General features: G+C 37.9%; 1 protein-coding gene across 1 annotated transcript; it reads right to left on the bottom strand.

Annotated features, from left to right (window-relative positions):
- Window positions 1-67: 67 nt before the first annotated feature.
- On the bottom strand, window positions 68-15,853 carry plekha2 (pleckstrin homology domain containing A2). The gene is made up of 12 exons (XM_077562096.1): window positions 15,408-15,853; window positions 10,688-10,848; window positions 10,499-10,555; window positions 8,281-8,329; window positions 8,042-8,139; window positions 5,521-5,652; window positions 5,085-5,144; window positions 4,940-5,008; window positions 4,784-4,854; window positions 4,309-4,372; window positions 2,658-2,735; window positions 68-1,399 (listed from the first exon to the last, which is right to left on the bottom strand). Exons 2-12 carry the CDS (start codon window positions 10,826-10,828, stop codon window positions 965-967), a joined length of 1,254 nt encoding a protein of 417 aa, XP_077418222.1. The 5' UTR covers window positions 10,829-10,848; window positions 15,408-15,853; the 3' UTR covers window positions 68-964.
- Window positions 15,854-16,816: the final 963 nt, after the last annotated feature.

Raw genomic sequence — 16,816 nt, 5'->3', positions numbered from 1 at the left:
ATGTATTGCATGCCTATGTCTCAAAACGATATTGTAGCAGAAAAGTATGTACAATATACAAGTCAAATATAAAATACGATTTATTACACATGGAAAACCAACAGCATGTGTAGGCTAACGAGTGCATTCAAGCATAAGTTGAAGCTTCAGAAGTTACAACACAAATTATTTGAGACATCTTACAGGAAGTTGTGAGAGCGGTGAAGCATATAAAACGGTAAAAAAAAGTGCAAAATAGCTAATAAATTAAAAGAAGTGGCAGCATGTAAACCCCTATTATGATAAAAGGGAGAGGTGGGAAAAAGAAATCACATTTAGAAAGCTCTAAACCTGCTTATCAGGATTATATTTTTCATCAAGTACCATATTGACAGCTGTATTATTTATTTTGGCATCGCTACTTCCTCTGTAACAAGTATTGTGGAACAAGCACTGATGGTTCAATCTATAGGGTTGTGTGAACTTTTTTTTTTTGAGAAAAAAAAGTTTGAGGTTGACGGAACACTTTCACTTGTCTCAATTGTGGTCAGGAAATGCTTGTTGAATGTTGAAGGCCGCTGCGTCACGTCTCTCACGGAAAGAATGCTAAAAAAGAGGGCCATGCCTGAGAATTTCTAGCGTACAATTTTTCTTTTGCAGAGAATGTCAAATTGTAGACAAGTGCGAAGCGTTAAAATACATGTGCCATCATTTGCAGCCCTGCGAGAACAATCACAATTCAAGTTTTTAGAGGAAGCTGCACACAAACAACAACAAAAAAACTTTTTTTTAAACAGCCCTCTGACAATTCAACACTACTGTTTCTCTTGGTCCCCATATCATCTGTAACACCTCTACATAACCAGCTGGGGGCCCTCGTCGCTGGTCATGACATTGAAGCAGGGTCACCTTGTTTAGTAGGGAATACTACAAAAGACCAGTCACATTCATGTTAAAGCACAAGAACCACATAGAACCACAAAACCTAGACATCAGTGGTGCGGATGCTGTCATCATCCAGGCTAAAGGGGAACACGCAGCCTGTGTGAGACTGAGGCTGCGAACGGTGCCTCCGACGGCCGCACGCCACGTCTCCGGATGCCGTGAGGATGCCCAGTCCACTGCTGGGCACACTGGGGCACGGGGCCAGGGTTGAGAGCGAGTTGGAGGAGGAGGATGTGGAGGAAGAGTTGGGGGAGGAGGAGAGTGAGGCCAATGTGGGCACGGTGCTAAAAGCGCTGTCATTGTCCTCGGCATCCAAGATGGAGGCCTCATTAGCGGGGATAGGTGTCCACGGCTGCCAGCCCGGTGCCACGGAGCACGACTTGACGAGAGTTGGCCGCAGTTCGACTCGGTGACTTCGACTTGCAGAAGCATTGTGACTTCGATAGAGAGATGAAGCTCTTTTAAATGAAAATCCCTGTAATGGACAAATGACACCAAAAACACATCACTATGGCTTGTAGAAGCTTTCGATTTTCACTTGAGAACACTAGACTCAGCACTGACCCTTCATAAAGGAAAAGGAAGTCAACCTCAAAATTTTCTTTACAATAATATGTTGTATGTGCCCCTACTAGTGTACACATGGCATTCTGAGTAATATTGCGTTTGTGGAATATGATTAAAAGCCACCCATTTTTAGCCATCTCACGAGGTGGCCTTTTTGCCAACAACAACCAATCACGGCTAAGCTTCAGAAAAATGGTGACCTGTGATTGGACATTACTTGAGCCCTGAGCAACTGTGATGTAATTTTCAGGTGACAGCAAGTAACAAAATGGCCACCCCCCTGATATTTAACTCATTCACTGCCATTGACGTCAAAAATTCATTTGAACTATTTCTATTAGTTTTCCACTTTTGTTAATAAGAGTATGAAAACCTAAAAAAACATTTTTTTAATTGTACATTTAGAACAGATATACAATTTGTGATTAATTGTGAGTTAATTATTGAAATCATGTGATCAATTACAATGAAAAATTTTATTCATCTGACGCGATTTAAAAAAGGAGAAAAGATTATAAAAAATTAGGGGGCGTCAGGCGATTAAAACTTTAATTGTAATTAATCGCATGACTTCACCAATTAACTCACGATTAATCACAAATTTTATATCTGTTCTAAATGTACAATAAAAAAATGATAGGTTTTCACACTTTTTTCACACTTGTTAACAAAAGTGGAAAAACATGTTTAACTAATAGAAATAGATAAATGAATTTTTGACGTCTATAGCCGTCAATGGCAGTGAATGAGTTAATAATAAAAAAAGTAAATGAAAAAATGGGTGGGTCTGCAAAAAACATATTATTGTATAGCAAATGTTTGTGTTGACTTTACCTTTAACAAAGAAGCAAACTTCAAATTTGGCAGATATATCAATGTGAACAGATTGAATGCCATTTCATAAGTTACATTTACATTGCAGTCAAATACTACATTTACAGAGTAAATCCCAATCAAATCAAATAAGATGTGACAGCTTATTACAAATGTTAGGGAACTGAAAGAATAGCTTCCCATCATAAAAACACGGCCTACTACATGTGTAGACAAGAAATTACACACAAACATATAATCAAAGCAATAAATGGAAAAACCCAAGCGTGCGAAAAACAACCTCTTTGGAATAGGCAATTTGCTGTCGGTGTGGAGAAGAAAGCCATCATTACCTTGCTAGGGCCTCTGAAATCCTGAATTTTCATTTCAATGTCCCTGATCCAGCCATGCATATCCTCTGGAGAGTCTGTCTATGGATCGAAGAAGCCACACGTCACATCATTTCACTTTTAATACAATGTCATGAAAGTTTCAAACCCCTGCTGACACACTATTGGATTTCATTGTTTCGTAAAAAGACTGCAGGAACTAGTTCTGACTTATTTGACACAAACATTAGAATTACCCTGTTTACATTGTGCATATTGAAGTAAAAACTCTGATTTAGGAAAAACAAAAGTCATTTTTTGTAAATATTCATTATCCGTTCTTCCATTCGGTTGACTTAATGCTGCATCGGACATGCTTCCTTTTTTCTAGCACGAAAACAAATGTGCTTATGCTTGCCATTTCTCTCAGCTGTCCTCCCATGGGAAGGAATCAACAGGATGTTATTGTTGTTATGGTAACAGATGGCTGCGGTTGCTTCACAAAAACAATCCTCGCCTGATCCTAAAAACGGAGTTTGTGCTACACTTCAGCAGCGGAGCATTTCAAGAAAACATCTCAAAACACGTAAACACCTGTCTACTTCCTCACAAAATTATGCCGCGGTGGTCGAGACATCTCATCGACTTATTGTATGAAGGCAATAATGTAAGCCTTATATACGTTCAGTGGTGTCTAAACTATGGCTCTAGGGCCGTTTTTGGTTCGCAATTTATCCTTCAGCGGCCCGCGGCATATACTAAAATTGACATTTGATACGGCCCACAAGGCTAGTTTTTAGAAAAAGGTGGAGGTGGGAAGAGTGAGAAGGAATGGTGTAAAAAAAATTGGTGCCATTACTACTAATAAATTGGTTTATATATTGTAGAGCATAGATGTCTAACTCAAGACCCGGGGGCCAGATTAGGCCCACCACATCATTTAATGTGACCCAAGAAGGCAAATCATGTTGTGCAATGTCAAATTTATGTTTCTTGCTAAAACTTTTAATTATAATATAATATTGCAAAAAATATATATTTACAATCTTCCTTTAAAAATACAGTAATAGTTGAACACATTTTTTATTTTTAACTGGCTTCTGATTCCAGAAGTTATTAATATCCATCACTTTGTTGTGTAAACCATATGTAGTATGAGGCAATTATACATTTATATGAGTTCACAGTTGCGATGGCCCTCCGAGGGAAGACATAATTACGATGCCACCCACAACAATAGCCCTGATTTAGTGCTTTAAATAACAAAAAAATACATATAAAATAACAAATAACAACATTTTCACTTCAAAACACTCTTGAATAAAGATAATACAATTTTGGAAGCAAAAAGAGTTTCTTCCACATTCTGCTGCTTTATGAAGACATCACATTAATGATCCTCAAGTAACTGTTTTAAAAAAAATAGCCAGCTAGCTTATTACAGTTTGCTCTTGTTTTGGTTCAGTAGGGGCGGATCTATTCTAGTGGGATGCAGGGTCGCCAGCCACCCAAAAATCGTGAAAAATTGGCAACTATTCAACTTATCAAAAGATAGTGGTTATGTAGCAGTTTGTCAAAATAATTAGAAAATGTAAACAATATGTTGAAGAACTTTAAAGTGGCCCTTGCATCCTTTCTTGTACGCAGCCCTCAAACGAGCAGCCCAGATATTTACCTGTATGTAAAAGGTTCGGGATCCGGTGATGATCTCAAATAGATTGTCTCGGTGCAGGAGCTCACTTATGGAAACAAATTGTTACACAATATCAAAAATTATTTCCATATTAGTCTTATTTGCATTCTTGTTCTCATTAACATTCAAGGGAGGAATTTGTCAAGTTAAGCAGTTCACCAAAATGCTACGTGCACATGCAATTAGGTCCAAAACTATTTCGGAAAAACAATTCTTAAATGTTTCTTTTTGGGTCTAGCTCAAAAGTTTTGGGAATTGAACAATACTCTGACTCTACCACGGCATGTTAAAAACGATGACAAAAAAGCTGGTTAGTGTGTTTATGGTACAAACACTTGACAAGATGAACGAGAGCATGATCTGGCTACGCACAATCCCGCATGTGTTTCTAATCAAATTACGAGCATATGAAGGGTGGTGAGAGAGCAATTCGGACTCTGCGGTCACACTGACTCACCCTGATTTGACGAGACATTCGTGAACTTTCTGAATGTCCCTGAGGGGAATGGCTCGCAGAGGCTCTTTGTCCTGATACACGCATGCACAACAGAGGTAAGCAGACCAAGCAGAGCACAGATGAAGCTCTGCGAGAGACCAGCGCAGGTTCGCTTACCATTTCAGACTTATAGTAACTGACTGCGTTGTTATCCAGGGTAAAAAAGCGCCTCTTCCAGCTTTTCCTCTGAAACAAACACCACGTGACACGTCAGCTCAGTTCCTCATGCATTCAAACACTGTATAAAAGTAGGTGTACTCACCACATTGCCTTGTTTGACACAGTACCCGAACCTCAGCATGTCGGGCTTGATGCTTTCATTCTGCAACATTAGAGATTACTTTATTACAACAAGCAAGTGTCATCAAAACATCGTCTGCATGCATGTTGTTGGAAAGAGCATGTTGGACTCGTGCATGACCGCCCACAGAAACTATTTGCTAACATACACGCACACTCACATACAAAAAAAAAAAAAAAAAAAAACGAGAGCAATGATGATGACATGTCAAATCGGTAAAATTACCGAATGAACAATACTGAGCTCTCCAGAAAAAAAATAAAAAATAAAATAATAATAATAATAATAAAAAAGGATTACTTTATTACAACAAGCAAGTGTCATCAAAACATCGTCTGCATGCATGAAACTATTTGCTAACATTCAAATTGTAGTTTTGCGGGTTGTGCCATTTTACCAGGATGGGCGTGTGCACCACCACACCTCCGTGGATCTCCGTTTTATATGCCTGCTGCTTCCCCACTCCGTAAGCCTCACTGATAACTGCAGACACATTGGATCTCGGGGGTGCGGGACCAGACTTGGGAACCTTAAGTAACAAACGATAACAATGGTGTCAATTGCACCTGCACACACAGGGATTATAAGACTGTAATGCGTGAGACACAACATTAGGTACACATGCCCAATCAAAAAGTGGGCTACAGTTGAACATGGTGCAGCAGTAACTCATCTGTAAAGTATTGGGGCTTTGGAGCCGGCAGATCCAAGTCCGCTTGGAACAAATGTAAAACTACAGGCAGTTGTTGGACTTCCTAGTCTACTTTCGAGCTGCAATTCAGAATTCAACTTTTATCTATCTCATTATCTCACTTTTTTTTTAGCACTTGTTTAAAGAGGATATGTTATAATATGTTATATGTGACCTCACTAGTCTAAACATGACATTCTGATTAATATTAATATTACAATGCAGCAAAATCCAGCCATTTTTATCCATCTCGGGGGCAGCCGAGCACCGTCCAATCACAGCTCACCTATTTTCTGAAGCTGAGCTGTGATTGGTTGTTATCTGAAACCTGAGCAAATGTGATGTCATTGTCACTCGGCAGCAAGTGGCAAAATGGCCTCCTTCTGATATTGATAAAAACTGTTGGATTTTGCTGTTTAACTCATATTCCACTAGCACAATATTAACCAGAACACTCTATTAAGACTACTGTGTCTGCAACTGCATATAACATACTATTGTCAATAAAAAATAACAAATAAATTTACTGCCCCCATCACGACTGTTAAAAAAAAAAAAAACACAAGTGAAGATTTTTTTTTTTTTTTACTAATATGTAAGTTAAGAATGTAAATAAAAATTATATTGCCTAAACTGCAGTTCATAAAACGGTGTTGACGGTGACAGTCTGTCCCTGGAATTGATTGTCTTCAGGAATTTCCCTTCAAGCATCATAAATAAAAAAAATTACAATGTTGGTAACCTCAATTCACTAAATTAAAGAAGCAAAGCTCAGCGCAATTGTTCAAGCCCATGAATAAACACATTTTTAAATTAATACTTGTCACGATCTAAATAGACCCCTCTTATTATCTCGTGGAGGCATAATTTATGATATAGTATAACTCTTGTATTGGATCACATTAGATTGAGCTGGTTTTCTGCCTTTTTAAACAGCCATTAACTCATTCACTGCCATTGACGGCTATAGACGTCAAAAATTCATTTGAACTATTTCAATTAGTTTAACATTTTTCCCACTTTTGTTAACAAGAGTATGAAAACCTAGATTTTTTTTATTGTATTAGAACAGATATAAAATTTGTGATTTATCATGAGACTAGTGAAGTCATGCGATTAATTACGATTAAAAATGATAATCGTCTGACACCCCTAATTTTTTAATAATCTTTTCTTAAAAAAAAAAAAAAAGATTATTAAAAATTGGAAAAAAATAATTACAATTATTTCATTTATTTATTAAAAAAAACATTATTAAAAATTAGGGGTGTCAGGTGATTAAAATTTTGTAACATAATTAATCAGAATTTATGACGTCTATAGCCGTCAATGGCAGTGAATGAGTTAACGAGGTTTAACATGACAAAAATGTCACCACGGGTGAGAGATGAATCCACTCACAGGTCGCATTATTACAAATATTTACTGCAAAACAAACACAATATGACAAAATCCGATTTCACGGCCTTATTGTTGGTGTCAGGAAGTGAATCTAAACTAGTGTCGTAAGTGTTTGTAGATGTAGAGAGAATTGGCAGAGCAATAGAAAAGCATTCAGTGAGTGGCAGTTGAATGCCTTGTTAATGGCAGAGGTGTCAGGCGAATGGCCAAACTGGTTTGAGCTGATTGAAGAGGCAACTTACGTAACCACTCATTTCAACACAGGTAGGAATGAAGAGCAGACAATATTTTGTCAAGCACAATGATATCATGTGCTAATCTACAACAGGTATTAGCCTTTTAAAACAAGACAATACTATTGTATAAAAGCACTACTTCTAAAAACTACCTCTACAATTGGAGTTATGTAACTTTTGTATGCATTTGCTTTCCCTTTTCTTTTCTTTTGTTGAGAGCTCAGTATTGTTAATTTGGTAATTTTACCGATTCGACATGTCATCATCATTGCTCTCTTTTTATTTGTTGTCAATTTTTATTTTGTATGTGCGTGAGTATGTGCATGTGCATGTGTACTCATTAGTTCACCTAAAACCTATTAAAAATACCTAAACGGAAAACTTCAAAATCCAGCAAGAGTCGTGAGGTTGTCAGGAGACCCGAGGAAGGATCAAAGAAAATAAAGGAAAGTGAATGCTCGCCACATACCCAACTGTGACATCAACAATGGTCAGACGAAATTCCAAAAGTCGGAAGCTGATCGCTGGAAAATCGTGCCGAGCTCTCGCAAGAAAGACTAATGTGGCGTTTTGGTGCGCGCTGAACTCACGGTAATCTTGCTGGCTTGGTTGAGAGCAGTGACCCAATCCGTCATGTCTGTCACGTCATTGGCTTGGAGGAAGTACCTTCGGGATACTGCATTGATGACTGCGGAGAAGGGGGGAAAAAAACATCAATAGCGGTTCCATACCACGCTACAATCACTGCTTGTGCTTTATCTCAGTTTAGTACATGTATACATTTATAGTGTGTGTGTGACTATGACTCAGTGTTTCCCTGAGGACTCACCAAAGCAGAACTCCGTCTTTGGCTTCTGCTTCCCTGTAGCTTCATTTACCTGACGGCAGAGCAGACTCAACGTCAATTGTCAAGCAAGCATTATTTGTCTTTTGGAGATCACGTTTCAATGAAAGCAATACTCAGTGATCAAGTCACATATTGCTAAGTATAATATTTACATCGGTGCCGTTTACTGTCTGTAAGGTGATCTTGTGATTAAATGATAAGTGCCTGTAAATAAAATGCATTATAACAAAAAAAAAAATGTCTTCATTTTTTAAAATGACTTCTTTTACTACAACTTTTAATAAGGTTTTGCACCCTGTAAAAAGAAGATTAAGATTTAGAAAGCAAAGTAGCACAAAATTTGAGGTTCTATAGTCAGAGACCACAAAACCACTAGTTCCTCTTATAGTTTTTGACTTAATACTCACTTTTGAACTCGGACGGAAAAACAGGAGGTCTTTAATAACAACAATACAGGCTTCAGTTATCAAAGGCGTATTTCAATCTGGTCAAGAAAAGCAAAATTGTTAACATATTGCCCATTATTTTACAACTTTAAAACGTGAAATAGGCGATTCTGGACTAAGAAGTTCATATCTTTGACTTAGACTGTCCAGAGACAAGCTGTCAGCACTGAGGCCAGATGTGATTATCTCTGCTCAAGTCAACATCTGGAATTCGTCAGTAACTCTGCTGCAGCCCAACTCTGCATGTGACCATTAGCTTCAGCTGCAGATCAGACTGTTGCACGAAGGCCATCTCCGTATGCTCACTGGCCACTTATTTAGGTACAGAAGCACACTTGGTGGCAAATATTTTGTCGATGAGGTAAAAAAAAAATCTTTTCACATAAGTAGGTTAAAGTATATAGCAATTTTAGCAACTACAAATGGGAACACTATTCAAATAGATGTATCAACTATGGGGGAAATTTAATTAGCAATCAATTGTTGCCTGCGACTCTCTCGTTGAATGTTCTTGGAGTTGTACCGTAGCAGAAGGTGTTCCAAATGCATAGATCAAAACAATAATAAATCCAGCGTAACCCGTTAGCATACAGTAATGGTCACTTTTTGTTGACACTATCTAAACTAGGGGTGTGAATTGCCTCGTACATGGCCATTCGATCCGTATCACGATTCATAGGTCACGATTCGATTAGATACCGATTAATCACGATACGAATCTATAAGTCGATTATTGAGATTTTTTTTCAAAATGTTGAAAATACTTATCAGTAGTGATAGACAAATTAAGCTTCATGAAACACTTGTGATATTGTTTGGCTCCTCTAGATGGCACTCTTGCTTTAAATGGGCCAGCGAGCTAGCTGGCTAAACAGCAAACCAGACAGACAGACAAATGAAGCTTTATGAAGCACCAGTGATATATATTTTTTTACTCCTCTAGATGGCACTCTTGGTTTACAAGCTAGCCTCAAGTAAGATGTTTTGTTGAATATTTCCATCAAAAATTGATGTTTAAAAATCATATTGAATCGATACGAGAATTGTGCACGGTAATATCGCGATTTATCGCCAAAATGATTTTTTTAACACCCCTAATCTAAACACATATGGCTCAAATTAATGATTATATTAATAATCGATTAACCTGTCCATTTTCATCCCCATCGACAATTCCGAACATCCAACATTTCTGATATTTCCCTAATGCAATGCAATGCAAATGCTTCCTTTATACGTTGACAACAGACAGCGTATTGTATTTTGCCTGTGACTAGCATACAAACCAGGCAGATTGTTCTCGTGGTCAAATGACATTTGAACACATTTTGAAATAAAAAAAATCCTCACAAATCAAATTACAACGATCGGAAGTCCAATGCTTTTCAATGAGCGGAGATCTTGTTTCGCCGAGTTGACCGCCATTTTGACTTGTGATGTAAGCTTGTAATTGTCCAAAAATGAATTAAGATTCAGTTAGTAATTTGGTCCATAATATGTAAAATAAAAAATAAAAAAGAGATATAGAATAATAAAATAATTCTGAGAACACTTTTAAACAATTTTAAAGGAAACAAGGTCTCCAAATCTCCAATCGATTAATTGTTGCACCTCGACATGATCTTTCTAAAGGCAGAATGTTTGTTACCAATATTGGATCTGATTGATTGCACAGGTGTACCTAATTAGGTGGCCACTGAGTGTATTTCAAATTCCCGCAGCTGTAGTGAGTGTATGCTAATTGTGTGGTTTACCTTGGAGATGTAAGTTAGTCTCAGGCTGCCAACAAAGCTCGCTCCACTGGGCAGGTTCTGCATGACAAACACACACACACACACACACACGTCATAGGATCACAGTCCAAGGTTACCCGGGCTGGTATTGGTCACTTCCGTTTGCTGTTTGTACAAGGGTGTTGTGTCATGCAGTGATGCGCAAATCACCTGAGGGTTGTCCATGTACCACAGCAAAGCATTCCCCTGAGTGTCCAGGATGAAGTAACGCCTCTGGAAGCGGCAGCTGTTCTCTTTCTCTTCGATATCCAGGAAGCCACACACGCGGTTCAGACGGTCCACGTACGGCATGCTGCTGTTATTACATATCACTGGGGCACACACAAACACGCATACACGTGAATTCTATTGGGGATGCATGTAAAGAAGAAGACCAGCGGGAGATGCACATATCATAAAAGTAAGCCTCTGTTTCTCACACACACACACAGGAAGCGAGAGAGCGAGCATCTCACACTCAGCAGTTTTTCATGTGACGTGCTTGAGGCTGAGCAGCAGCTAAAGCTTGAGGCCCTCCACCAAAGCCAAAAATTACAGAGTGCACTCAAGATCTGCACACATTTCCACTGGCCAGACACCAGGCTGGTGGTGATGGTGGTAGCGGTGGCGTGGGTGGGTGCGCAGAGATGCTAAAGTGTATTTATTAAGATCGTGCCATGCCCGTGAATCAGCGAGTCATTCACCTCTGGAACTTATACGCTATGTTGAAGATATATCATCACACACACACACAGTTTTTAGGACTTATTCAGATAAGTGGCAAGAGTTGATTCTGTACTGTCATCCTCCTTTATAGGGGAAGACAAGTTTAAAAAATGGTTTACAATAAAATCAGCCACCCATTAGTCTAAACATGTTATTGTGATTAAGAAAGCAGGTGTGGGGTATGAACTCATTCACTGCCATTGACGGCTATAGAGGTCAAAAAATCATTTGAACTATTTCTTATTAGTTTAACATATTTTTCCATTTTTGTTAACAAGAGTATGAAAACCTAGATTTTTTTTGTACATTTAGAACACATGTAACATTTGTGATTAATCGTGAGTTAACTAGTAAAGTCATGCGATTAATTACGATTACAAATTTTAGCTGCCTGACGCCCCTGTTTTTTAATAATCTTTTCTTTTTCTTTTAAATATATTTTTTTAATTCTTAATCATCTTTTTTTTACAAGGAAAAGATTATTAAAAATTAGGGGCATCAGGCAAATACAATTTGTAATCGTAATTAATCGCATGACTATACTAATTAACTCACGATTAATAACAGATTTTATATCTGTTCTAATACAATAAAAAAAAATAGGTTTTCATACTCTTGTTAACAAAAGTGGGAAAAAATGTTAAACTAATAGAAATAGTTCAAACGAATTTTTGACGTCTATTGCCGTCAATGGCAGTGAATGAGTTCATTACCATAAGCAGAAATATGACATAACTAAGGGCTCAACTTGCGGTCGTCACATGACCAAACCCGGAAAATAGGTGAGTCTTAATGGTCATTACTTGAGTCCTAAGTCACTGTGATGTCATTGCTATTCGACAGCAAGTGGCAAAATGGCCGCCCCCTGAGATGGATAAAAGCAGGTGGTTTTCTACTTAAAGGGTTAGTCAACCTAAAAACATTCTTTACAATATGTTCCATGCACTCTCACTAGTGTAAACATGGCATTCTGATTAATATTGCAAAAAAAAAAAAACACGTTTTTTTCCCCCTTCTAAGGCGGCCATTTTGCCACTAGCTGTCGACTGAAAATTACATCACAGTTACTCAGGGCTCAGGTAACGGCCAATCCCGGCTCACCTGTTTTCTGAGTTTGGTCATGTGACGTTTGCAAGCTGAGCTGTGACTGACTGTGAAGTCATTTTCGATTAACAGCAAGTGGCAAAATGGCCGCCCCCGAGATGGATAAAATCAGGTGGATTTTAATACACATTAATCAGAATACTGTGTTTAGACTTTTGGGGGCACATACTATTGTAAAGAACATTTTAGACTTGACTACCTGTTGAAGTCCGCTTGTACGCTGAATGAGAAATGATATACTAACAGCTTTCTAAACCTTTGTACAACGAAAATAGAATAATATAAGAAAAGAGAACTATGCTAAAAATATTAATGTTTTCAGTCGTGACAAAATGTACAGCATCATATTAGTGAGAGCTTATTGTGTCATCCAATGTAATACATCATTTGTTACAACTGAATTTAGAATGCAGCTCTTGTACTCATGTAATGAAATTGTGCAAACAAAATGTACCTTGTGGCCAATTAGTGCACGAGACACGCAATCAAAAACAAATGGAGCTCCAAAAAGAATAATAGTCTTGCTTTAAAACCGGTTAGAAGACACTTAGTATCAACATGGCCATTAAAATGCTGACACGCAATCATGGCCAAGTGGAAGCCTTGTATGAATAGCTTATAAATCATGAAAACACTACTTTAGTCATTCTCAGATGACACTCAATACGCTCGATGGCTAGAAATCCTTGTACAGAAACACAGCCTAAAAAGGAAAATGGCATCGCGCTAGTCACGCACAAGGACATTGGCACACATGAAACACAAATACACACAAGATTTTAGGATCATAAAACATCTGGTACAACCATTAAGGGGAAGAACAGGGAAGAAGTTGCGGGATTTTCGGCTCATGCGGGGAACGACACATATATTTCATCTAAACAGTGATAATAGCCACAAACATCTGTTTTATTTAAAGGACCTGATCAACCTCTCCTTAGATTTAGTAAGACTACTGACTGGAAGCACATGTGACCTCATCAAAGTCTGGGACTAATCACAACAACGACAGGAAAGCCCAAAAAGTGATGCAATGGAGGCAGAGATGCGCTAAAATGCAACTTAATTCTCTTCTTGAAAAAAAATGGAGACGATTCGCACTTCATTGAAGCTCAAACGATTAGCACGTTTGTCGGCTAAAGTCAACTTTTTCCTCTACTTTAATTGAGTAATTGCACGTACATTATATGGACAAACTGGAAAATAGCACGGTGGTCCCCCACTTAACTAAACAAACAACAAAAAAGCTTACACACATTGCATATTTAAATACAAAAACGTGCTTCATGTTTAAAACATCGCTAGCGCTAAAGTCAATGTAAAACCCAACTGACACGCTAACGGGAAATTAGCATCGACTTTGGGAGGGATATTCCTTCAAATAATAAATACGCACACACAAACGCTGTGTAAACAGATACGCACGGATCAGATAACATCATACAAAGGAACAATTTCTTCCCAATCTGTGAAAAATGAGCAACTTTCTTCTTATCTTCTTGTGTGAACTCTATGGATGCACGGCACCAAACTCACCCTAGAAGGACAACAATCATCCAGTGATTAAATTAATGTTTTTTTTTAATGCTATTATTTTAGTTTAACTTTCTTTTATATTGTACTTTATCTTTTAGTTTTCTTTAACTTTCTTTTCTCATTATCACAACCTTAGTTACATACGTAACTGTCGTTTACTTTCAAAATTATACAATGGTCCAAGGATTTTTTTTTCTTTTTTCATATCAACATATATGACATGAGATGGCACAAAATACAATAACTGAGGTCCCAGCCAGGTTATTCTAGCAAGTCCCAAGACTTGCGAAAATAAAGATAAGGTAAAAATAAATATGATAAAGAGATAAGGGAGATGTTTATTCATGGCTTGAATGTGTGCAAAGATGCAAGGCATCAAATGTGTGGCTGTAGCAGAACAAAAAAAAAACACACAAGAGGCCTGAATTTCACTGTTGACTTTTACAAGGTCATTTTTTTGTACTTGACAACAAGAACAGAGAGTTCAAGAAAAAAAAAAGTGTTCAACGTGCAGGGGTGAACGGGCATGAGGTTACAAAATTTTTAAATCACCGAATAATCACGTGATTTTAACCTCAATCAAAAATAATCGTGATTATTTTTCCATAATCAACCAGCCTTTGTTGTTACTCGAAAAAAAGTTTCGATTTGACTGAAACTTATGCCATGTTCAAGAGAGTTTTGAGTTTTTAAACAATATTTGATTAACATAAAATGCATTTTTTTGTTACAATCGCCGCTCTGCATCAGCAAGGACACAAAAAGAAGTACTTGAATTCGTACTGAAAAAAAAAGTTGGCATCCCTAGTGTCAACGTCCAACGTAACCATCATTGGTGTTGCCTTGCCAGTGGCAATGCATAATGATGTTCCTACTTTTACATCCATATGGCTACATATTAGCATTTCGAACATAACTACTTTAAGACCCCATGAATCAACAGCCAACATTTCTTTTAATCATCTTTTTTTGGGCTATACTGCAGATGCTTTTGCTTTGCTCATGTTTGATGAGTAAAAATCACTTGCGTTCTTACACACCAAAGTCATCCAATCATTCCTTTGCTGTGTAAACTTCGGCACAGGAATAGAAATGCTGTATGTTTGAAATGAACTAAAATGTTTGCTAAAATTGAGAATTAAGAGTGTGGCAAATAAACAACAAACAATACCTTAGTCATTACACACATCCTTGCAATGTGTTAACTTGATTACCCGTGAGACGTTAGATTCGATATGGCACTGATTGGCAAACTAATGATAAAAGATGTAGTGTACCAACAGGAAGTACGAGTTGGGTCATCTAGGCGCGTGCGTGCACGACGTGACGATGATGATGTTGATGATGGTGTGAATGGCACTAGTGATGATGATGATGGTGTTGATGATAATGATGATTAAGACTTTTATGTAGGGACACTTGACATGTGTGTGTCAACCAACGCTAAACACAGACGCACACGCACACGCGCGCGCACAGTCACACCAACACACACTATTGTAAAAGTCCCACTGTGTGGACTCACCCGCTTCGCAGTCTTGTCCCAACACAATCAGCACCACCCAGGACCGCTACGAAGCACACTTGTGACACCAGTAGACCACCATCACGAAAGCCAACTAGTTTTAAAACAACTTTTGGTGGTCCGGCGTGCACCAGAAGACCCCCTAACCGCCCTGCCTATTTGTTCGCGTGATCGAATAACAGAAAAGTCGTCTTCTTCGTCGTCTTTCCGGGTTGGACGTTCGTTATTAGAATAAAACCAACCCCGGATGTGAACCCCCGCCTCCTCCTCCTCCTCCCCCTTTGCACTGCTCTTATGAGGAACTACCGACAGCGCGACTAAATTGCGCGTTCTTTAACCTCAGCCCTGCGTTTTGCATTTCGACTGGATAATCCGTATAACCGCAGTCTGCAGTTTTTGTTGTGAGAGGAGCTGACCAAGTGTGCAGAATGTCCGCGCTCGTTTGTTATCTGTTATTGACGCTGCCAAGTAGGTCAAGCTCAAACACACTGCAGTGTTTCCCAACCTTTATTAAGCCAAGGCTCGTATTTTATAATGGAAGAAAAGAAAAGAAAAAAAAAACTCACACAAAAAAAAATGTAGAAAAAAAAGTGGACGCACAAATATGTACCTTCTGCCACCTAGTGGAAGAAGATTTAATTGTTCTATCTCAATGTACGTCGATGGCAAAAAAGAAAATAATAAATATATATTTGTAGTTGTTATTAGGCTATTTTAAAATTTAAAGTTAAGTTTTGAACCAATTAAGTGAAACAATGTAGTATAATGATTTCCCACATTTCAATGGTTGGGAATCACTGCAGTGTTGTAATATTCTCAATGCAAATGTTCAATAATCTCTTAAATGTTTGGCTGACAGAACATTTCATATAAAGGACACACAGTATCCTACACATCATGAAAAAATAAAATGATTATAATGAAAATGGTGATAATATTATTGAATTACAAAAATACTCTTTACCATTAAGCACACAGTGATGGAAATGTTTTGTGGTTTTGTCTTTACACACTACTACAAAGATATGAAGGGGTGGGGGGGGATGTGGCTAAAGTTGCAGTATAAAGTATCACAAAATATGGCATTTTTCATTTTGAATCACTAACAAAATAAAGCCATTTCAGGGAATATGGTCACATTGTCTGAACGCTGTTGAGCCCCTGAAATGTACTTTACATAAAACGTCTGTAATGGTTGAAAGTCGGTTTGGTGAATCCTCTGACATGAAAACAAAACAAATTTGCATAATACACATCCTGAGTGGTTTTTTTTTAACCACTGTAGTGAAGGATAAAGACAAAAATCAGTGTTCATCGCAGGTCTGCCGGAATAGTGTCTTCAATAATACTTGGCTCACTCACATGCTTTAATGATCTTTTATAGAAGAAAATAGATTATAATTTATGTT

The sequence above is a fragment of the Vanacampus margaritifer genome, chromosome 3 (genome assembly GCF_051991255.1).
Source record: "Vanacampus margaritifer isolate UIUO_Vmar chromosome 3, RoL_Vmar_1.0, whole genome shotgun sequence".
Taxonomy (NCBI): domain Eukaryota; kingdom Metazoa; phylum Chordata; class Actinopteri; order Syngnathiformes; family Syngnathidae; genus Vanacampus; species Vanacampus margaritifer.
Note: the sequence above shows the minus strand (reverse complement) of the source record. Positions and strands in the feature narration are given on the sequence as shown.